The 24,725-nt window shown below is 35.9% G+C and overlaps 1 protein-coding gene across 4 annotated transcripts in view; it reads left to right on the top strand.

Annotated features, from left to right (window-relative positions):
* Window positions 1-24,725, top strand: part of STXBP5L (syntaxin binding protein 5L) — a 197,395-nt gene that overhangs the window by 119,754 nt on the left and 52,916 nt on the right. For all 4 annotated transcript variants that reach the window (XM_009557006.2, XM_054087829.1, XM_054087838.1 and 1 more), the window contains exons 8-17: window positions 2,055-2,178; window positions 3,736-3,814; window positions 3,995-4,149; window positions 5,736-5,808; window positions 7,130-7,277; window positions 8,883-8,950; window positions 10,173-10,213; window positions 13,444-13,661; window positions 18,431-18,603; window positions 23,095-23,220. In XM_009557006.2, the coding sequence (XP_009555301.2) occupies window positions 2,055-2,178; window positions 3,736-3,814; window positions 3,995-4,149; window positions 5,736-5,808; window positions 7,130-7,277; window positions 8,883-8,950; window positions 10,173-10,213; window positions 13,444-13,661; window positions 18,431-18,603; window positions 23,095-23,220 (1,205 nt within the window). The remainder of the gene's footprint in view (window positions 1-2,054; window positions 2,179-3,735; window positions 3,815-3,994; window positions 4,150-5,735; window positions 5,809-7,129; window positions 7,278-8,882; window positions 8,951-10,172; window positions 10,214-13,443; window positions 13,662-18,430; window positions 18,604-23,094; window positions 23,221-24,725) is intronic.

Here is a 24,725-nt window from a genome sequence, read left to right on the forward strand (position 1 = left end):
CATTCTTCCTTAGCTCTTCTCAACAGGAGGTTTATGCTGGCAGGTGGCACCTAGCAGCTGAAAGGCAGTTTAACAAGCAGCTTGGTTCAGTTTTCAGCTGCTAGTTACTAGCTCCTGCTCAAATAGAATTAGTGACTGTAACCATGTGAAATGTTTCTGTGTGATAACACATCAAAAGCAGGTTGAAATTTGGCATGGTAGCAAGCATGAATGAGCTCGTGTCAGAATTAACTTGCACAAGGACAGACCTGCCGTCAGTTTAATTGAAGCAGCACTCCCCACAGATCTAGGGTTCTTACTACCTGAAGACAATGACACTGGACTCTGTATGAATGATCTTTTGGTGCTTCAGTTATAGTTTGGTATCTGATGGGTCTTTAAGAGAAACTGTGTGCCACCGCCCTCTGATAGGTAGAAATTTGAGGGACACCCATTGTGTTTTTCAAAGATAAATACCGCGAGTTCACTTTGCTCAGCTCTGTTTGTTGAGCCTTTATTGGCGTGACCAGCTTACTAGTGCATTAGCAAAGCATTGGGGGTTGGAACTGGATGATCTTTAAAGTCCCTTCCAACCCAAACTATTCTGTGATTCTATGATTCTGTATACAAGGCATGTCAGATTCTTCTTAAAACAGCCGGGGCACCTAAATGCAAAGGCTCATCTGTGGCTATGCTGTCCAGCCACTGGAACCGAGTACAGTTTTGGGAAAAGATCACAGCTTTCTCATTGGCTTCTAATATTCCTTCCGGACTATGAGCAGTTACTAACTGTAACAATCATTATAGTCATTAAAAGAGGAAGAGCAAGAGGGAGTTTTGAATAGTTACCAAAGGCACTTGGGTTTATTTCTCATCAGCTTAAGAAAAATTATGATGAACAAATCTGATGCTGATTTATGAATGCTCAGGCATGATTTTAAAGTCATTTGTATAACTCAGCTAATGGCCACATGCAATTGAAGTGCATGCAAGACCGTAGTGTTTCCAGGGTTGCAAAAATGGAAATTTATTAAACTATTTTCAAAATACAGTGTGTTTTATTTACATTCACATAAAAACGTATTGTGGTTTTCACTGTCTGGCAGCTAACATTTCTGGAAGGGAAATGGAATCAAGAGAAAATTCTGTGAGTGTGTGCTTCTGATGGGAGTGTGTGAGAAATTGGTATACAATGAAGCAATACTTTATCTGGTCTGAAAAGGGCTTTTGTTAATTTTCAGCATATAGCAGTGAAAATGAAGGACTTACACCATCATCCTTTCAGCCTGTTTTACCTAATTATGGACATTTTCAGTCAGTTCCAGTAATTATACATGAAACACTAAGAATTGTCTATTAATTTTTGAAGAGTTGCTTTTTGGCATGCGTAACATTCACCATGTGGCATTTGCATTTTGTACACAGGAGTGTGATATTCCTCTTCTCTGAAGCGCTTACTGTTCCAAAAGTATCTTACATCATTATTTTGTTAATTTCCTAGATCAATGAAATAACCTGGGTTTCTTCAGTGATTTTACTTTTATAATAAACATCCCATATTTTTGTGTTTTAGCTCTGAAACTTAAGTGTGTGAGGGGGGTGGTGTGAATTATTCAAGAAGAGAGTACTATTTCTGCTTTTCTTAAATAGTCCTCTGGGGAAGACTACGTGTATTGTATGTTACCTGTAAAACCTGTCACACAAAGTTCTGTGCGCATTTGCCAGCTGAAATACTTCTAAGGACAGCTCTCAGACACCTTATGATCACACTGTATGTGCCCTGTTCTTATATTTTTACCTTAATACCCTATTCCATCAATTTTGGTTTGATTCAACACTGGCTTTCTTACATTCCTGTGCTCTGTTAGCATTTACGTTGAATTGTTTTGCATGACTAGCAGTAGATTACAGCCGCTGGTTTCTAAAAAGTGCTGGTAACAGACTTTAAACAAAGAATAACCATCCAACTGCTGATAGACCATTAGATTAATAAAATCCAAAGTCTTATGTTAAAATATCATTGGTGTAAACACTGTATTCCGTTTCAGTCTCAAGTTCTTCTTTTATTTCTGTAGGCTATTCATTCTGTTGCTTGGCATCATGAAGGGAAACAGTTCATGTGCAGTCACTCTGATGGCAGCTTGACTCTATGGAATCTGAAAAGCCCTAACAGGCCATTCCAGACCACGATACCACATGGTAATTCTGATGTGTAACTTAGAAGCAATGCAATATTCTCCATGCTGTTTTCTAATATTCATGTGTATTTCATTTTTTATTGTAGCCCACATACAGAATTGTTTTATGTATAAATATTGTAGTCTGCAAGGGAGCTGCAAAATATTATAAAAATAAGAGAATAATTTTAATTTTTTTTTTTTTAGGATTATAAATACCTTTTACCGGGTAATATTGCTCTAATGTCTTCCAATTCATCCTAATAGTCTACTGCTGGTCTTTGACATCCTTATACTATGGGATTTGCACATTTCTTTCTTTTATATTTTGTACTTAAGTGCTGGTATGTGCAATTTTCACAAGAAGTAATACATTTTGTACAAGGCACTGTGATGTTTTTATAAAGATGGTACAAGGCTTCCCAAGTCACTGCAATGAAGAATTTACAGGTGCCATGTCAAGAAATGTCTGTATCTTTTATGTCTGGGACTTTATATGCCATTGCTTCCTATGAATGAGGTAAAAAAGTATAAACTGTATTGCAAATCAATACATTACCAAGAAGCCTGATGGAGTAGAGAAAGAGGAAGAAGTGGAAAGCAAGATTTATGTAGCCCAGAAAAGTTTTATCATTTTCTTAAATTTCCCAATTCCTTCTCTTTTATCATTATTAGCCATAAAATTGTACTTTATGACAGAAGGGACTTCTAAGAGGTCATCTATTCTAATGCCCAGATCAATACAGGATTGATTAGATCAGTGATCTCAGGGCAGTGTCCTGTTGACACCGGACACTTGAACACTTCCAGCAACAAATTTCACAACTTCTCTTGGTGACATTTTCCAGTATTTAATAACTCTCATGGTATAATTTTTTTTTTGCTAATATCTAAAGAGAATTCCTCACATCACAACTTGAGTCCATTGCCTTCCACTGTGCACCTCTGAGAACAGTCTGGCTCCACCTGCACTGTATCTTCCAATCAGGTTGTTGTTGAAAGCAAGCATAGGCTTACCGAAGTAACATAACTAAACTTGTTATTTTTTTGATTTATAAGTGACTGTTTTCTGAGAGGACAAAAGCACTGAGCCGTAATTGACCAAGAACCCCTGAATTTCAACTGTACGCTTCATTTAATTTTGTCACTCAACTAGTTACACTCCAGAGCATGTAACATTTTGTCAAGAAAAGGAATTGAGTCAATCTAAGAATGACTTAGGAAAAAATTAAGCTGTTTATGATCATGATGTGTTCAGAAAAAAGGTATACATTTGGTCAAATTTATTAATTATTAGTTGTGTCATCCTTCTCAGGAATCTGCATCAGTTTTAGATATCTTTGAAGTATAATCTATGGTTCTTTAGATGTACATGGCAGTAAAAACATAAAACCATAGGAAATGTGATTAATTTAGACAAATCTATATTTTATGGAAATAGGAGTTAATACTTATCATCTTCTGTAGCTTTAAAGTTCCATTCCCTTACTGTTTATACAGTTGCTTCAATGTGCATGTTTCAGTCTAATTCTGTCATTGTGACATTTTAATACAGTTTTCACCATCTTTCTTTCCTTAGGAAAAATTCAAAGAGATGGAAAAAAAACTGAATCTTGTAAACCAATTCTTAAAGTAGAGTACAAGACTTGTAAAAACAGGTATGTTTTTAATTATGTAATTAACCCACTGATATATTTCTGAGTTTAAGTCCTTTTAAGAATCTTTCTTTCTTTATTTTGAGAAGTTATTTGTTATTATTTAAAGGTACTAAAACTATAATGTAAATTTGTATGTACTATGTAAACTTATAATTACTCTATTGGGTTTTTTTAACACAGTGAACCATTTGTGATATTTTCTGGTGGACTGTCATATGATAAGGCTTGTCGAAGACCAAGTTTAACAATCATGCATGGGAAAGCAATTACAGTTCTTGAAATGGATCACCCTATAGTTGATTTTTTAACTCTGTGTGAAACGCCATATCCAAATGGTGAGTTTATTATGCAAAACAGTTATGGAAAATAAAAATGAAGTGACCTTCTTAATCAGACCTTAATTCCATTCCAGGAACTTCCATTCTCACAGTTATCTCCATCTCAAGAAAACCTTGTCACTGAAAATAACTGGAATTTCTTTGCATTCTCAAAATAGGAAGCAAGTAATGAGTGCACAATAAAGCACGTATGAATCTACAGATATAAGCTTGAAACATGTGGGCTAGTGTGAGGAGATATTAATATTAATAAAACATATACACTACTATTTCATACATTTTTCCTGATGATAAAAATCTATAGATTGCTAAATTACTGAAGATAAAACTATCACTTATCTGCAAAAAAGTTCTTACTCTTCAACCTGAATTGATTTGTTGAAAGTATTTTGCTGCATACTGGGGAGCTGCCAGTTTCTGCAGTTCATTCACAGAAAACTCCAGAAAGTAAATTAAGAAGAGGTCTAAGCCAAAAAGAAACTAAGTTTAGCATTTTAATCCCTCAAGCAGAAAAGTCAAATCAATTGTATATATATAGCTAAATCAAATACCTATTAAAACTCTTTGTAGAGATACATCACATGTTTATTTCATGCAAAAGGTTATCAGCAATCAAAGTTAGTTTGGGTGTCCATTTAAACTGTGGCCAATACAGTGATGCTTCACAATAATAAGATTTTGTACCTCGTTCCTCTGCTACTACACCAATATTTAAAAATTCTGGTTTAACCAGTACTAGTCATAGCCTTGTATAGAAACAAGCAACAAATAATGTGCATTCTTAGCTGACCTGAAAGGAAGGTAAATTAGTTGCTGCCAATTTACTCAGCCTTTTAGCATCAGTCATCTGAGGAATGTACTTTGAGCTTGCACATAATAGAATGGTTTGCTACTGTTGAGAAGTTATTTTTTAAAATAACTTCTATGCCACACAAAATATTGCACCCTGTGCATCAAGGGAAGCATTTGTTTGTCATTTTAATTGTTTATTTTTAATAAATGAAACAAAATATTCAATAGAACAAGCAAATTATATCATTTACTAGACTGTACGGGAGGAAGGAACATGTCAGTATTTAAATTGGACATGACAGACTCAGAGGATTGCTCTGGAACGTTCCCTTGTAATCACTTTGAAAATGAGGGCATTGTGTTTAATCAAGTGGACTGGACTAGCAGTTCACAATCTGGTTTTGAAGAACAGTTGTACACAGTAGAAGTATTATTACTGGACAGCAAAAATACATTTTCTGTATCATAATTCAGCAATGCAGTAATACGCACAACTTCTTCACATTCTATTTCTTTACTTTCAATATGCCATCATACTAGCATGCTATAATATCCTAGTTCTATTTCTGCTTTGTATATTGATCAGCAATGCTGCCCAAATGTCATTTTTCAGTTCCTGCCTGGCCCCAGTTTGCTGACATGTCTAGTTTGTGGACATGTCTAGAGTTAATACCTCAAAAATTTTGTTGAATATACTGTGAATGTTTAGAGAACGTAAATATTACTTGCTTGTTTAAAATGACTAATAGGAGAAGTCCATATGTCTTTTATACTTGATTCCTTGCTTACAGAATTTCAAGAACCCTATGCTGTAGTTGTGCTTTTGGAAAAAGATCTCATTGTTGTTGACCTGACGCAAAGCAAGTAAGTATGAAATCTTATATTAAGTGATTTATATATCTTAACTGTCCAGCAAATGATGATAGAAATCCAAGTTTTGTCATGCAATGTCATTTTACTATATAAAATCATTCACTCTTGGTAATAATTGACTCTGTTTACCTTCACCTTAAGATCTGAGATCAGTTGGTCAGCAAGAACTTATGATAATATTTGTTCTTATATTTGGGAATAAATCTAATTCTGTGGTCCCTTCACCATAACCCTCAAATATTCATCAAAGTTAAGGTATATTTGGTCACAAGCTGAATTGTGATCTGAATGGGTGTTTTGGAATCTAGATTAAACTACTATTTATATGCATGCCTAACTTCACTAGCGTCCACAGGGACTACCACTTGAGTACACATGTACTCAAGTATCTCAATAAATACTGACATTGATTTATCGTGGATTCACAGGATTATTCCATGACTGAATACCTGGTTTAATTGACAAATTGTTCTTTCACATCAAAATCAATGTCCACATCAAAGAGGAACTTACATCAGGTCTTTTTTATTTCATTCTGCCTCCAACAGTACCAGTAACGTACATTCACACGGGTATAACTAGGAACAGATTTTTGCCATTATTGTCTTGAAACAATTTAAGTGAATCATATTCTGATCTCACTTACTTTCAAGAATAATTCAAACCATCTCAGCAATATGAAATGGATGTAACTGAAATCAGAACCAAATTTCCTACATTTTTGAGTTGTGAGTAACATTGCGTAATCTGCCAGAAGGGAAGCCTTCTTTCTTATCAGATTGTCCAAACTGATAGAAGCGAGAAATAAACTGAGATCTGCTTCATCTGTTTTCACAATTGTTCGTTAGAGAATCAGCAGTCTACTAACCCAACAAGCTAAACTTCTCAATATAAAATCCACAACTGTATAAGTAGTTCTTAGGTCATAGTATATACCATATCCACGGACCTGAAGCTTTTAGAAAATGTATCACTTCTATATAATTAATATTTTGAAATGTTCAGAAAAATTAGTTCCTAATCCGCATTTACAAAAATAGTCCTATTAACCTTAGAAACTACTCATGTGAAGGGATGTTTATGTCACAAGAGGATTCTTGTCACAGCAGTGGAATTTTTATATCTTTATTTGAGTAACTGGACGCAATTATTGACATGGAAAATGATACATATGTTTGAATAAATAAGGGAAAATGTACTTTATTGGTAACTATTTTACTTAGATTCTTTTATGCACTTTAATATAAGAATATGTTTTCTTATATGGCTCAGTGTGTCACAGTGCTTCTAATAAATTGTCTTCCCTAACTAGTTTTCCAATCTTTGAAAATCCATATCCTATTGACATTCATGAGTCACCTGTTACCTGCACAGAATATTTTGCGGACTGTCCTCCAGATTTGATTCCTGTACTCTATTCTGTAGGAGCAAAACATAAAAAGCAAGGATGCAGCAATAAGGTAAACAAATCCAATATTTTTTCTAACAAAAAAGGCAGATGTAAACCTATATTTTTGTAACATCTTATCAAATTATTTTCATTTTAATTCTTTAATGATCCCTTTCAAGCTGGTCCACTCAGCTGCTTAGCAACATGCTTACAGCCTGCTGTTTGTCCATCATTAACACCATCATTTAAGTACAACCATTAATGACCATTACAGAGGACTTAATCACTAGACTGCTTAGGAGTTATGCCAGGTAAGATTAAATAAAAGGAATGCCAACAGTGTACAATTCAAATTTGTATGGATATCTTATCTCTATCAAAAGAAAAAGTGAAAACATCATAACTGAAAGAAGTCAGCAGAAAGCTTCAGTGACAGTTGAGGGTTGACAGCATGCCTCTGCAGTTTTTATTAAATAAGGGTATTAATAATTATTTTACTGAGTTACCAAAGTCTTAGTGTAATGGCTTTAATGTAGGGCAAGCTGTAGAAATAAAAAGAGGAAATGCAATTATTTTATGCATTTCAAGCATTAATCTGATTTATATTTTCACTAGAACTAATCCTTCATAATAAATGAATTAGAAAAAACATTGGGTAAACAAATGATCAGTTTTCTATTCCAAGCAACAGAAGTATTCTCCTTGGAGCTGTCTTGTTTTCCATCAACTGAGAAACTGAGCCTTATCTGCTTCTTTTGGATTTTGATCCAACAAAGTCCTTCAGAACATATTTTTTTCTCTTATTTGAATTTGCTTCCTTACCTATCCTTACCTCATATATACAGTTTCCAAAACTTTTCACCACCTTCCTGTATGCATTGCACACTATCTTGTCCACTTGCTTTATTTGTGCACATAGGAATGTAGACTCTGAATGTAGGTAGCCTTTCATTTGCCATCCACTCATTTCTGTACCGACAAGCACCCACTCCATGTGTCCACACAATCATTTGTGCTCCCAGCTATTTTCCACCTTATCATAATCTGCACACATCCTTACCTACTCTGTACCTATGTCATCCTCCACATACTGTATCCTGAATGTCAGGCTTTAGGCATAGACCAGCATTTCGCTCTATCAGCCTAGACTAAAGAAGAGAATGGGAGTTTTGCCGCTAGTAAACAAATGGCAGAGATCATGATTTCATGTGGTCTGTAAAAGTTGCATTCCTTTGCCTTGTATCTCATGGTGTCATGATCAGATCCTTGTTTCTGGGACAGTTTCTTCAGTAATCATCATCCTTCAAATAGATTTTTAGTCTATTCTGTGTACTATAGAAACTCCAAGAGTCAAACAATCTGAAAAGGGTAGTAAAACTGTTCATTACTCCTTCCTCTAGTTTCTATTTTGGATTATTTTTAGCTGTGCAGACATATTTTAACAACATATAACTTTAATTGATAACATTAAAATGTTATTAAGTTTCAAATGCTTTCATTGATAATATAAAAATGTTAATAACCTTTAAAAGCTGTGAATTCAATACATTTTTGTTCCTTTTCTGAGTTGTGTCGCTTTTTCGAAGAAGATATTGTCTACTGTTGAGTTCAAAAGTCAACCAAGCAAGATTCATCAGAATAGGTTATGACCTCCATACTCTTATTGTTTCTTTAGGAGTGGCCTATCAGTGGTGGAGCATGGAACCTTGGAGCTCAGACCTATCCTGAAATCATTATTACAGGGTGAGAATGAAACTGAGGATTGGTGCTTTTAAAATGTTAGTGTCTACAGTTTTTCATTGTGGGTTAGCTGTAGATAAGAGTTGACCCTTCACAGACTATGCATATCTTGGCTTTTTTATTTGAGGTACGTAGGTTTTCCCCTTGTGCAGAGTCACTACAGAAATTCCCATTTGATTAGATCTTTGTACTCAGAGATAAGCTACTATAAGAATTACCATTTGAGGTGCCAGCATTAGACAGCAAGTCCTTGTACTTGTGAAGGTGGGGCCTTTGGAAGGAGAATCCACCGCAAGGAAAGGTTTTGGGCTTTAGGGTCATAGAGAATTGCATGAAAAAGGGAAGCAGCTGTTCTACAGCTGTTGTCCTTTGACCTTCTGGGGACTCTGTATCTTGGGACAGTTTGGAATTTCGTTCTAATACCCCAGCATTAGTGAGGGTGTGGGGATGAGTTTTACCCCGTGAGTGGAGAGGCAACTTGACAGCAAAAAGGTATATAAAGGCTCAGATTACAGTAAGATTGCCATAGGTGATGTCTGATGGATTTTCAAGGGGCTGTGCTATAAAACAGTAGCTGTTTAGTGCTATGATGCACTGTATGTTTCCCTCTAGTTTCATCCATGCTTATGATAGCAATATGTTTGAAAAATTGTTATTATTAGTAATATTTAACATCTGTTTTTCAAAATAAGATTATGATGTGTGTAATAGTATCAGTAAGGTGATGAACAGTTTATTCTCTTTTTAAACAGCAATGTCTCCTTTCTCCAGCTTTATTTCAGCAATGATTTTATATTATTAAAACAAACACAGATGAAAGACATTAAGCAAAATGAAGTTACCTTCTTTCTTTTCGAAGTCCATTATACATGGTATTTTTAGAGTGCATAGGCTTCATGTTGGTCCACTGCAAACACAGAAGTGATGCAACTTAAAATTGTAGTTAGTATGGGAATTGACTTCTTGCTGCTGTGATCTTAAAATCCATTCAGGGATAGTTTTCCATAAGAAATGCATGAAAAAGTGTTTTATTGACCTAATCAAACTAATAACAAAATATTTAATTACAGTTAATATGTATGTGATTATATATTGTCAATAAGGTATAGAGACCACATGAGCAAAGTAACAGTTTTTCTGCTTACATTTATCACTCACTGAAAGTAAAAGATACTTTAGAATTGCATTTTTGTTTAACGCATTCAATTTTTATATTTCTTTTAAGCCATGCAGATGGATCAGTAAAGTTTTGGGATGCTTCTGCCAGTAAGTTTCTAAAATTCACTTTTCTATAATGCTGAGAAATCACACACACACATATATATAACATGATATTTAGCAGTATGAGTAGTAATACCTGGGAGGATATAATCAGGAATAAAGAGGCAAAAATAAACATTTTTTAATTAAATTAGGGAAGGAAAAGAAAGTGCTAATGAGATAAATTAGACAGAAAAGAGTGCAAGTCTTTTAGAGAAATAAAATCTCCACATCCGACATACGAAAACCAATGAAGGATGAAGTGTTGGTTAAAAAAAACTAGGGCGTTATCTTCTTGTGTGTATAAAAGAGTGGGATTAATTATATCTAATAAGCAGTTCAAGTTGTCATGTCTCTTCTATTCTGAGTACAATATAGTCTTTTTTACAGATAAGTGAAAATAAAATATCAAAATACAATAATACATCTCAATATGTGTCTTATTTGGAGAGGCGGAGATGGCCTAAATCTTTTCTTATCCTGTCTCAAGTTCCAGTAATTAATTGGGAAGCATCTCCATTCATCCCACCATGAAAAGCTTCAGGAAATACTTGTTCCGTGCTTCCTAACTATAACTACACATATCAAAACCCAGCTTTTGCCTCTACCAAAAAATACATATGGCACTTATTAGTAAAATACAATATTTAAAACATGCTAACATTTGGTTGTAAGCTAAAATATTCTGATTCAAATACTGTGACTATGCTTCACAGAAGTTGCAGTAAAGTTGCTTTGTATATTTTCTCTTCTGTAGTAGAGAGATGCCTGTGTAGAACATGTCTTTTATGAAATGTCAGTTTCTTAAAGAAACGAGTCAGAAGGAAACTTCTGTATGAAATATTAGACACAGAAAGATTTAATTTGACCCTAATGGAACATGAACAAGAACATGGAGCGCACGATACTTAACTACTTGTTAGTTCCATGTTGTGTGACAGAATTGTGATAACTAATAGTGCTACCATATCCCACCAGATATGGGGAATGTTTACAAGATTTTAATGTCAGCAAAATCTGATGATTTTGTCAGGTAGTTTTCTTTTTTCCTAATTCCAAATATTTTCACTCTTCATGATGGACAAGGAAAAAATTAGGATTTCCAAAGCCACATTTCACAAAGAAAATTTACATGGGCATGTCACTTGAACATGACTATGAGATTAATTTTTTATTATATGATTTGTCTAATTGGAAATAGAAGAAAAACAATTACATGCTGCTTAGGTTTACATCTTCCAGTATTTTCAAGTTATGGTGAACACCAAAAAGAAAAGAATTCAAACGAAGTCAACAGGAGTTTGCCTGCATAGACAGAAGTTTGAAAGAGCTTTACTATGAACAAAAATAAGATAATGACTTTTATTTACAGAAGTAGCATGAGGCATTAGACTTTGTCTCACACATGTTTCGTTGCACACTTACACTCTTGACAAGAATGTGCAAAACCAGGAATTAAAGTTGGCATGAAACAACACAGACAGTCGCAAGACTCGAAGGCATTTAGTGCATAAATTGCACAGGAACCAGTGTGCTGACAATTTCTTCTATAATATTGGCAGGAATGGGGAAAGGAAAAGATTTCTCATAGAGAGTAAAAATATAACTCACTAATCACTATATCCATGCTCCAACAGGGAAGTTTATACAATCATGAATATTCACAGTCCCTCCAACAGTAGAGGATCAGTGCATCTCCAATGTCCTGGTCTTAATCCCACTTTTGGGGGCATGTACTGCATTGCTGGTTCCTTGGTACTTTTTATTTACAAGGTTTTGGTTTTTACGAAGTTTTATCATTTACAAGGTCTTAACTTTTTTAATAGAGTTCAAATTTCAGTTGAGATTTCATAGCAAACATAATATCCTACTTGTATTTGAAGGCACAAAATACTTTGCTTTCAGACATATTTTAGTTCATTAATTTTGCATCTGAAAATACAGATCTGTGGGAGGCAGAAACACTGAAGCTGTTTTCCAAATGTATTTTTGCTCAACCCATTGCTGTTTCTTATTTGTCCTTATGCAGATGGGACCTACTAATTCACAGGAACATAGAGAGTCTCACCTTGTACTTGTGCCCTCTGATTCTGTAATTCTTCCAGTCTTAGTATGCATGAATCCATGATGTTTGATTAGAAGTGCCACTCTAGATTTGCAGCTAGCATTAAGAGTATCCTGAGGCCACTTCCACAGCCACAGAAGACTGGGAGAATTATGTATTCGTTACAGAAGTACTTGCTTTAATTTGTGAAAAATTGGTAGCGTTTTATATGCTAGAACCTTTTAAAATATAAAAAATTTTATGTGCTAAAACTCCTGGAATGTATCTGCACTGCAAAATAGAAATGTAGTTTTGCTGTGTTCATCATCCAGTTACATAATTAAAATAGCATTTTTTCCTCTTTTTGTTGTTCCTGTTACCCAACAGGAAGACTAGACTGATCTACCACAATTAAACTAGTGTATGTAACAGCTTTGCCTTTAGGTGTTTACATGCCTTTATAGATGCCGAGCCTGACTGACTTTTTCTGACCTTATGCAGTTATTAATTAATTACACTGATAAATTGATGTAAAAGTAGTTAAAAAAAAAGGAGGAGTGTCAGGGAGGAATAAAAAAAAATGGGTTTAATTACAATCCATCCTATACCTCTAAAATTCACTGCAGTCAAGTTCTAGTCTTGACAAAGACTTCTGTATATTAAGGTTTTATACGCAAGTATAAATACGGATATGCTTATTAGTCAAAAAATTCAAAACATTTTAGAACTCCTGTTCATTCAGAAATCCTTTGTGTCGCCCATGCCACCAGAATACTTGCCTAATGTTTTCTCTTGAAGTGTCATAGAGTCTTTACATCCTAGCAATACAATAACCTCATGCAAATGAAATGTAGTTTCACATCTCGTTAGGAATATAGCAGCATTATCAGAGCCTTCATAACATGTAAGCCTAGTTATGGACATAATGGTTAACGTACACCTTTGACATTCTGTTTCAGAAAGTACTAGGAAGAATTTCACAGACAAATATTCATTCTGGAAGTATTAAATATGTATCCTAGCATTACTATCTACAGAATAATATCTGTACTGCATAATACCAGTCTTTTTCTCCTCTTAGACCTTCATAAGATTCTTTGTTATGCCACACCTGAAAAGAAAATGGGAACCTAGGAATTGTATAACTGATCCATGTTAGTCAGTATTTTTTATATGTTTTAATATATTCCAGTTACCCTGCAGATGTTGTACAAATTAAAAACATCAAAGGTCTTTGAAAAACAGAAACCAGGAGAAGGAAAAGCAACAGCTGAGATTGTAGAAGAAGATCCTTTCGCTGTTCAGATGATGTACTGGTGTCCTGAAAGCCGAATTTTCTGTGTGGCAGGAGTTTCTGCATATGTGATTGTTTACAGGTTCAGTAAACATGAAGTAAATACTGAAATTGCAGTAAGTCCTTCAGAATTTTACCCTCTTATAAAGCAACATAATTTCTGAATCAAATTGTCTTGCTGTGTCTGTGCTCATACACTTGAATAAAAGTAATATCAAGCTGCACAAATATAAGTTTAGTGCACCCTCGGCAAGTTTGCAGATGACACTAAGCTGGGTGGAAGTGTGGATCTGCTGGAGGGTAGGGAGGCTCTGCAAAGGGACCTGAATAGGCTGGACTGCTGGGCTGAGGCCAACGGCATGAGGTTTAAAAAGGCCAAATGCCGGGTCCTGTACTTGGGTCACAAAACCCTGTGCAGTGCTGCAGACTGGGGGAAGAGTGGCTGAAGAGCTGCCTAAAGGAGAAGGACCTGGGGGTAATGGTTGACAGCCAACTAAACATGAGCCAGCAATGTGCCCAGGTGGCCAAGAAGGCCAATGGCATCTTGGCTTGTATCAGAAATGATGTGACCAGCAGGTCCAGGGAGGTTATTCTCCCTCTGTACTCGGCACTGGTGAGACCGCACCTTGAATACTGTGTTCAGTTCTGGACCCCTCACCACAAGAAGGATGTTGAGGCTCTGGAGCGTGTCCAGAGAAGAGCAACGAAGCTGGTGAGAAGGCTGGAGAACAAGTCTTACAAGGAGCGGCTGAGAGAGCTGGCGTTGTTTAGCCTGGAGAAGAGGAGGCTGAGGGGAGACCTTATTACTTTCTACAACTACCTGAAAGGAGGTTGTGGAGAGGAGGGAGCTGGCCTCTTCTCCCAAGTGACAGAGGACAGGACAAGGGGGAATGGCCTTAAGCTCTGCCAGGGGAGGTTCAGGCTGAATATCAGAAAAAAATTCTTCACAGAAAGAGTCATCGGGCACTGGAACAGGCTGCCCAGGGAGGTGGTCGAGTCGCCTTCCCTGGAGGTGTTTAAGGAATGGGTGGATGAAGTGCTAAGGGACAAAGTTAAGGGAGTGCAAGGAATGGTTGGACTCGATGATCCCGTGGGTCCTTTCCAAGCTGGTGATTATATGATTCTATGAAATCTTGATCCTGCTTAAGTCACTGACAAAAATCTAACTGAATTTTTGGGACTCAGTTCTCCACTTGTTTGCTTTAATAGTAACATACAGTACAGATTTCAGACATGGTTTCCTTTTAAGACTTTATAATACAGTAAATCTCTTTTATACTTACCTGCTCTAAAAATTCTGGATGCATTATGGTTTTATCAGATAATGTACGTTGTGTTTGTGCATAATAATGCTCTTTTTAAATCAAGAATTTAATCTCTTTTAATTTATGTTCATAATGTTTGTACAACAAGGGGACTGAAAGCTATCATTGGCTTCAACAAAATAAAGAGCTGGTTTTTTTTTTCTGGTTCCTGCTGGCTCTATTGACCTAAAACCAGATACTCTATGAAATGCCAGATTATTTCTGGCTAAACACTTGATGTTTTCCTAAGAATTCTGTTGCTTTATCATGTTCAAATACTCCTTTTTCTGTCTTCATGTCTTAAGCTGTCACCTTATTTCAGGTGGAATTATACAGTTCATGTTCTTCAAAGTGCACAGCAGTCACCTTATATTTATCATTGTTGTATAGCAAGTCTGAGCTTGGTTTAAACCTTGCATTTTGCACAGGGGCCACAACCACTGCTAACAGTGTGGCTGAACGGCATTTATGATGTAGAACATCCTTTCTTAAGTCTAAGAAATTTAACAGCAGACTACTCTTAAGGAGAAGCCAAACCAAACACGACTACCTTTCCTTCAGGCATGCCATTCTCTGGTGCTGGAGAACAGTTTGCGCCTCCCGGAAGAGTTTCTTTGCATTTGCCAGCTTTCAACAAACCCCAGAGGATTACAAAAAATTTCCTTTTTGTTTTCCACCTTCCCTGATTACAGTTCTTTTCCTTTTCACACTATTTTAATGTAGTTTAGAAAGTCTGTAGTTCTAGTCTGGCAAAAAACGTGTCATTTTTGGCCTGTAGCCACGCACCATCTGGTAAGAAATACATTACCTATAGCTGTTCTGTTGTTTTCCTCTCATATTTTTCCCACCAGAGGCAATTATTGAGTTAGCTGAACATATCCTTTCAGGATAGTTTTAAAACTAATGAACAGCAAATTCAAGCCACTGACCAGCTTATGCGTAATGCTGCTAAAATTACTATATTTCAGTATTCTTGCATTGTTCTGTAGCAAATAGACTTTCTCTTTTATTACCTATAATTTAATTTCTTTATTTCCCTGTATTTTCTTTCGTGGCTGAATTCCATCAGAACTGGTAATTTCTAAAGCGTTACAATATTTGCAATTTAACAGTTTCTCAGATTTCATCTGTAATTAAGAAGCATTTATATGAGGAATTATTAACTGAAGAGTTGCTTTAATGTCATCTATTCTTGGTGGCATAGTCACTGAGTTCTCCTGGGTTTTATGCATCCCTGAGATGGACCTCATCTCTTGGTTTCTGCATTTTTGCTGCAGGCATTCAATTCTTCACTTTGAAATGGAGAGGGAGGTAATAAATACTATGGGAGTCTTTGTTGGAATATGTGCCTGACTTGTGGCTGTTCGGCTTTGTCTAAACTTATACTGAGCTGGTCAATCTCACTATTTCTTTGCTGCCTGAGGTGAGCTCAAATTCTAGCACTGAATGTCCTCCCTCCTCTAGCAGCCAACCTGAACTCATCTTGAGTTCAATCCACAAATCACAGCATTTTAAGGACCCCAGGTAGGTTTGACTGCCTCACATCAGTCTTGTAATGTTACTGCTGTGGTAAATAGGAATCATGGAGGCTACTCAAAGGTTGTTCCATGTAGAAGGGAAGTCTGCTGCTGAATATGCCTAAGAGGCATAGGTTGTGCCTGAGATTTCCTCTATAGATATATTACTTGCATCATTCCGTATGAGATTCTGGAGGCAATTAGCATGCATGAGAAAAATTCTGTTTCATATCCAACCTTGGATTCCTTGCCATACAATTATGTAAGAAGCATTTGCTGTTGTTGTTTTCTCATCTGAATCTACTCCATCCTGTCCCAAAAGAATATCAAGGTATCTATTAAACATGATCACTTTGTAGCTTGAACACAGAAAGGAGAATCAATAAGACTAGTATGGGATCTTCCGAAAAGATATTTACGTTTTGTCAAAATAAATTGGTACAACAGATCTGTATCCCTTCCAAGGGCCAGTCAAAGCAGAGACCAAAACATAAAAAAATTTCATATTGTTAGCCTAAATTTTTCCTTTTCTCTGCAAATGGACAATAGCTAAAACTCAACAAAATGAATTTTAATAGAAAAAGGAAGACACAAGAAAAACATCCAAAGAAGAATGATACACTTCTAACATGGCAAGCAGAAGAGCATACTCTTCAATGGTCACTCCAGTCCTGCATGAAGATTAATCAGCATTATAAATTGTTTTGGTCAGCAGCAATTACATCCAGAACAGTATTTTCTCCTGAACTCAGTACTTCACTCACTAATCTTTGAAGGCAAATGTTGTGTACAGGGTTTTTTTAGCTGATTCAGAAAAAAAAATGTCTATGGATTTTGCAAGGAGAAAACAGAATTGAATTTTGAGAAAAGACCATTTCTCTTCTAGTTGAGCAGAATCACTTCTTTCTGAAATCTTAGGTGTTTAAACACAATGGTTGAGAAATAGGAGAGCCTTCAGCACTGATCTTTATCTCCTGATTCCTATAACACTTAGGTATTTTCATAATCTCCATTCTGGTCTCAGTGAGAATCACTGAGTAAGATGGAGTTTGCAGTGTCTGCATGTGCAATTGCTTCTGATAACTTCAAGATACCAGCACTGAAATTACTATTCAGTTTGTAATCCCAAGACTTTATTTCTTTGAGGGCCGTACCTTATTTTTAATTCTTCTCAAGATGGGGCTCTCCTTGGACAAGTCATGAGGTAGAAAGAATCGCCTAGTATTTACTGTGATTCTTTGAGATTATTAGTTACATAGATTTGAGCTTTCTGTCCAGTTTCCCCTGAGTTTTGGAGTCCTTCAGTTAAGGTTTCCTGGATTAGTGGAAATAACTGAAATGTTCAGAAATGTGCCTGGTTGGTCTCCTTTTCCTTATCAAGAGAGCCCAGGAGGAAAGCAAAATGTAACTGGTTCGAACTTCACTTTCTAGAATCGGCCAAACTCATGGTTAGTCTAATGAATATAGAACTCTCTGCGTTGCTATCTCCCATTTCCTGAGCCCTACCTATGGGCAAATGAAGTTCATCCATCAGTACCACCCACACCACCAGGCTTCTGCACTCTGGCTAAAACCTGTCTTGTAGATACTGTTGTACTAGCAATAAGGAAGCAGAGTTAATGGTCACTGTTTTGCTGGGTTTGCTTAGGAAAACAAAAACAGACAACAGGCAGAAAATTTTCATTACCTTTATCCTGAATGATGACTTCTTATACCAAAATATAATTTATTTGGAAGTGTGTGATTATCTTCTCTTTTCACAATAAGTTCTGGAAAGTTGTATTCTTACCTTTCACTTACAATAAAAGGTTTGAATCAAAGTCAGCACTGGAAGAATGTACTTAGGTATTTCTCTATCAGTGTAGGGTCGATGACTAGTTCCTATCTGATGTTGCTATTAGGCTGTATATATACCAAATGACAGTATTCTTTGCCTTTGCAAATGACAATGATAAATGTGGGGGGATATATTTTGAAAAAGGCTTATTGATAGTTGTTTGAAAGTAATAGCACTTTCAGCAGCTTTCCTTATTGAATTACAACTTAGCTTTTTATTTTCTTAAGTCATTAGAGGTACGACTTCAGTATGAAGTAGAAGATATCATTACTCCTGAACCGGAAATAATTCCTCCATTTCCAGATGCCTCCTCCCAGCTTCCTTCTTTAAAGAGCCTTTCAGGCAGTACCAACACTGTAGCATGTGAAGGAACGATGAAGGATAGTATCCCATGTCTTAGGTAAGTCTGTGCCATTGTTCAAAGATTTACCTTTCTAAAAAGCATTCCTATCTATTCTATTAACAGGCTGTGAACTATCAAGAAAGCAGTTAATCATATGTATGCAACACAAAATGAGAAGAACCCAGAAAGTGGAACAAACAAAAGTCAAAATAATTAACAAGGTATTCTAAAACATTAGAAGTAATTACAGAGAAGATGAAGTGCAGTAAAAGTTTGACAGAAATATTCCAGTTCGATCTAGGCTTAAATCTTCATCTCAGATCCACAGTTTTGAATGGAATACAAGCACTACAGAATAAACCAAGGAAATTCCAAGGAACTTTGTTAGTTTGGGTTTTTTTGAGTTCACAATGAAACTTCCATTGAATAGAAATGGGCAAAGCAATCCCTCCTTGATTAATTAGTATGTCGCCAAAATCTTTCTTTTTGAAAGAAGTATATGCATTCTATAGTGTGTAAGGTATGGAAGCTGTGTTCATACTCACCAAATAACTTTTAAAATATACAATTATGAAACAGTTGCACTGTGCGGAAGTGTATATATGTTTCATCTTCAGAAAGAGGCAAATTGTTGTCTGCTAGAGTACACATTGCCACCGTTTGGAGTAGATTAATATGTCCTTTGCTAATAAGGCACATAAATTATGGGTTTGAATAGTTTTGAAACAGAATTCCATACAAAACTCCATAAACTGTAATTTTCCAGCAATTATAGTGCACTGCTGATAACAATTCCTCTCATTTTTAGTGAATTCATTATTATTTCAGTCTAATTATTATTAAATATTTTAAATGCCTCAGTTATTTCAAAAACAGTTCCAATGAGCATTGCCTGCTTTTGCAGATAGGTTAGGCTCCTGAAAACAGCAGTAGCCTTTAAAAGCAATATCATGACATTGTCCTTGTAAAATTAAGAGTATTTTTTTGAATCTTGTTCATTTGTCTACCTCATTCAGTCAGGCAGTCAAATCTCAGACCTCAGTTTAATCATTAATGTGAACTATAAAAATCAATAGACGAGGCAGGGAGAAGTTATTAAAAAAATCCCAATGTGAAATCTATTTATGACATTGAAATCAGCAAGAGTGCTATTGACTATTTCTGTGGCTAGGATTTTCCCTTAAGGGATTTGTATTTGATTTAGTCTGTGGAGGAGAGGGATCGTTGATCTTGGAGGCAGAAAAGCTGTAATGAACCACTACAGGTTCTGCTGGTTAGTTTTTAGAAGTCGGCTGAACTTGTAATCTCACGTGAGGTGGGCTAACTGATTTTTGTCCCATTTCACACAGATTAAATGTAAACTTATTTTGTCAGAAAGCTGATTTTTCAGAGTCTAAGTAATTACACTACTAGAACCACTGGCATACTCCCTCTTACATTTATATAAAAGTATACCATGTACATGGTCATCCTTTTCAGCAGGGAAAGGCATATAAATTTCCTCATTTTTCTCCCAAATCCCAACTGGGTGCACATTCCTTGTCTGTCAAAAAAATTCTGTTCTAACCAGGATTATGACGATAAAGTGAAAGTACTGCTGGAAACGCAGAAAATCCAGTAGGGATCTGGATGATGCTGTTGACTTTATGTGCTACTCATTTAGGTGGGCAGCAGTACAGAACCTAAGGTACAGTGATAATAATGTAAAGCTACAGCCATCTACACATGAAGGGTGCATGCATAACTTGAACTATTTTGTTAATCCGTCTAAAATTTTATATACAGACTAGACTATCTTTTAATCTTGGCTCCACTGTGTTTATTTTCATATCTGCTTCACAACCTCATTACAGCAAATGGGTGGCACTCCACACAACACAATTTTTGCTAGTCAGAAGTCAGAATGACCGAATGCATTTATGTCTGAGAATAGATACTAGAAATAAAGTGATTGAAGGGGCTGAAGTAATGAAAATATTGCATTTTTTCCAAAACCAAAACTAAATGTTACCAGGAGAGGCAAGCAACAGTGTGGAATAAATATTGCTCTTCTTTATTTCAGAAGATTTTATAATGAAATATGCACCTATAATAACATAAGAACCTAATGTATTTGTGATTTTGTGGATAAATATTTTTGATGTAAATACTGTCATCAAAAAGCTGTACGCAGAATGTAAGTCTTTGTTGCCAGACTTTTAATATCATTCCAAAATTAGGTCAATCAAGGGTTTTGACAGAGGTTCCAAGTAGCTCAAAACTGGTAAAGAACAGTGTATATCTCATGAAGAAAATGAAAAACTTTGTGACAACCAAATTCACTGTAGCATAACAAGGACATGTCAAGGAAATCACTGGAATATCTGCATTTCTTTTGCACAAACTCCTGCAGTCAGTTTAGGCTTATAATATAAACACTTAAAAAAAACCAATCCAAAACAAGGTGAAGAAGAACTCCTGTCAGAAGCCTTCTCCATTGTCAGTCTCCATGGACCGCAGGGGGATAACTTGCCTCATCATGGTCTTCACCACAGGCTGCAGAGGAATTTCTGTTCTAGCACCTGGACTACCTCCTCACCTCCTTTTCTCACCTTCTTGCCTCTCGAACTGTTTCTCATACTTTTTTTTCTCACTCCTGTCTCTCACAGTGTCTGTGCAGCATTTTTTGCCCTTTCTTAAATTCGCTGCTCCTGAGACACCACAACCTTGGGCTGAGGGGCTCAGCCATGCCCTGAGGTGGGTGGGTTGGAGCCAGGTGGAACCATCTGCATCTGACATGGGGCAGACCCAGCTGCTCCTCACAGAGACCCCTCTGCAGCCCCCACTGCCAGCGCCTGGGCACCTGTTATTGATACACCTTCTTTGATAACTGCCTTTTAAAAATACATTTATACCTTGTATTAAATTATTTAATCATCTCAGTAATACAGTTTATGCTGTACTGCTCATAATTTTATTGTGGAGTGTTCACTAACTTTGCCAAACCTTTCCCTTATTTACTAATTAACGAGAAAAGCATTCCTCTTCTACCTTTCTAAATGCATTTCCTTAATAGTGGCTTGGAACACTCTTCTATTTCTTTTGCCTGTCATACTGTTCAGATCTTACATATCAGTTTGTCTGGTGCAGTCATAAGCCACTTTTCTCAAATCTTGTCAAAGGAAAGACATGATAGCACAGTTCAGCAAGTGGGATTTTTCCCATTCTCCTCTTCCTCTTTCCTGATTGTGTGGAAAGCTTGCTGGGTCATGTCATAGTCATGTTCAGGAGTCTGCTTCATTGAAGTAATCAAAGATCTCTTCTCTTAGATTCAATTCATAATACTTAAGTTATTTATGGCAGAGATATATGTATACAGAAGTGCTTACAGCAGAAAGACATATTATATTCCAAAAATTGCAGTTCTTCAGAATGTGTTGTCCATGTCTATATTAACTAGCTACTGCCCCTCCTCTCCTGATTGTTTTTCTGTCTTTAGGCACCTATTTTTCACAGGGATGGAGGATATGTGATAGAATGTCCCATTATGACTGTCTGTAGAGATGTAATGTAAGCAGACTCAGCATTTACAGCTGCAGTAAAACCACACTGGCTAGTGGGCTTTACTTATAAATTACTACCTACAGTGTGAATGTACTAATGAATAACATGAATACTTCAAAGTATTGCTATTATTGCATAATATCTTCTTTCAGTGTATCATCGCATTAAGTTCTACCAGTCAAGAACATACATAAAGCAGTTATGGAAGTGTTCAGTTTTTATACTCTCCTGTAATATATACAACTTCACTACCTCCTCTGCAAGTCACTGAACTTGCCACAACCAAATATGAAGTGATGCTATATATCAGAGATAATTATATCAAATTTTATATAGAAAGCATTAAGACCAGATCACATATTAGGTTCTTATACTCCTGAAAAAAAAACCAGGACTCGTTTGCACTAAATGGACAAATAGAATTGTTTTCCTTAAGTTTTGGCTGTGAAATGGTGAGGACCACTACAGAAAGGTACATCTTCTTATCTTCACTCGCCCTTGCACATCTTTCTGTCATGTTTTACTTCGAAGCAAAAGTTCCAAAAATACAGAAATATCCTGTTTTAAAGTTTCAGATGAAAGTATTTTAGATTTTCTATTCATGTTGATTATTCATGATGATTTTCAAGGCTGCAGTATTTAACGTAGAAAAATATTCTGAAAAAGGAAAATCAAAGAAAATTATTAAGCAAAAATTGCTTTTGTAGACCCCCATCTGCATCTTCTTCAGAGTTTCTCTTGTAGGTAATGTTGAAGTTTTCAGATTTATTTCTACAACAGAAATGAAAGTAAAAACCTGTTACTCTTCCAAAATATCCTGGTTCTGATTGGAATGTCTAGTCTCAATACACAAATATATGCAGAGGATGCTGCAAGTGCTGGTACTTGTCTGGATTTATTAAGGGATTGTGCTTCATTAGAATTTTCTCAAGAGAAGCAGCTTTTATTCATGGCCCAGTCCGCTTTTTTGTTTGCTTGTTCTTATTTTGTACCTATTCTTCTTAGCGTTAAGACGCGACCTGTGCGAATGCCTCCTGGATATCAAGCAGATCTGGTTATTCAGTTGGTGTGGGTGGACGGTGAACCTCCACAACAGATCACCAGTCTTGCTGTAAACTCTGCTTATGGACTGTAAGTAACTCAAAATTGACATTGCATTGATTTATTGTTTATTTCACTGAACAATATATTTTACAATTATCCTTCAAAGTTTGCTGCAGGCAATTAATGTCAGAGTAAAAATAATCAAAAAGTGCTGTAACCCCGATTCTTTGGGAAAAATTATTTGAACTCACATAAAGATTGTAATATGAGATGTCAAACTGCCATTCTTGCTAATATTTTTACTATTCCTCCTTATTTTAAAAGATTTAATCTTTTCACATTATTCTGTCCATCCTTTCAAATAAAATTGAATTACAGTTCAAATCTGTAATTTGGAAAGATATTTCGAAAGGATTACCAAGGTGAAATACATTTCATAGAAAATGGTTATGTGATTAAGTATTAAATGTCATTTATCAGGACATCATATCTGAGTTGGAAATTGTCTTCTGAGAACAGCATTTTTGTGTGTGTGCTAATCTCTGTTTGCAAAAGAATCAGAGACCTGAAATTGAAAATTGAATAAGGAACATTCAAATGCTAAATTCTGATTGAAAATGCAAGGAAGACTATCTGTGTGTAATTTTTCCCTCAGGTTCCATTTATTTGCGTATTTTTAATGTTTCCTTTCAATGAGAGTTTCCTAGACACGTTGAAACGGTTTTTCTTCTAAAAGGTGTTACCCCAATAAAAAACATGGTCTGGAAAGGGTGTTAGGTCTGTCTGACTCCTACTGATTTTCGGTAATCACTTAAGTCTCTTCAGTGACTTCAGAAATTTTATGTCACTGTTTTGCTGGGTTTTACATTTGTGCAAAAATATTGTCTTTTGGGGCCATTTTGTCAAGTCTGCAACCTGAATTTCCAGACAGTTTCCTGCCATAAACTCTAGAAGTTTCTTTTGTTTTACCATATCTACATGCATTTTTCACTTGTGCAGATTGTTGGGTTTTGTCTAATTTGCTTCCTTGCAGGTCTCAGGTTTCAAGGCAGCATCTGACTTCAAGAATAATTACACCTTTCTCTCACTTGTAAACTCTTCTGACAGCCTGTAGTTCTCCTAGTACTTACAGTGCTTTCCTAAACGTACCTGATTCAATCAAATGCTTTAAATTGTTTCCTTTGCTAGAAGCAGAAATAGTTTCCAGGACAGCCTCCTTCAAAACACCATATGCTGAGTACACGAGAGTCTCAGAAATAAATGCATGTATCAATATATATCCCAATAAAGGAAGTTTAACTTTCCTACGAAAGCTACCTGAGAACTTAGTGTCCCTGATGTTACTGCAGTGATGAGACAGGACTAAACAAGATATTAGAAAGATCTTTATCCCCAGTAAAGATAAAAGACTTCAGACATTGTGAATTTTTATTTAATGTATTTTGTTTACTGTTAACATTACCAAGCTACAAATTAGAAGTATTAACACCTATTTTATTTTTGTTGAAATGAATCATCAAAAAACTTCTTTATGTTATGAAAGTAGAAAAGAAAAACTTACAAAATGCTTCAAATTACAACTTAAAATCTAC

The sequence above is a fragment of the Cuculus canorus genome, chromosome 1 (genome assembly GCF_017976375.1).
Source record: "Cuculus canorus isolate bCucCan1 chromosome 1, bCucCan1.pri, whole genome shotgun sequence".
In the NCBI taxonomy this organism is placed as follows: Eukaryota; Metazoa; Chordata; class Aves; order Cuculiformes; family Cuculidae; genus Cuculus; species Cuculus canorus.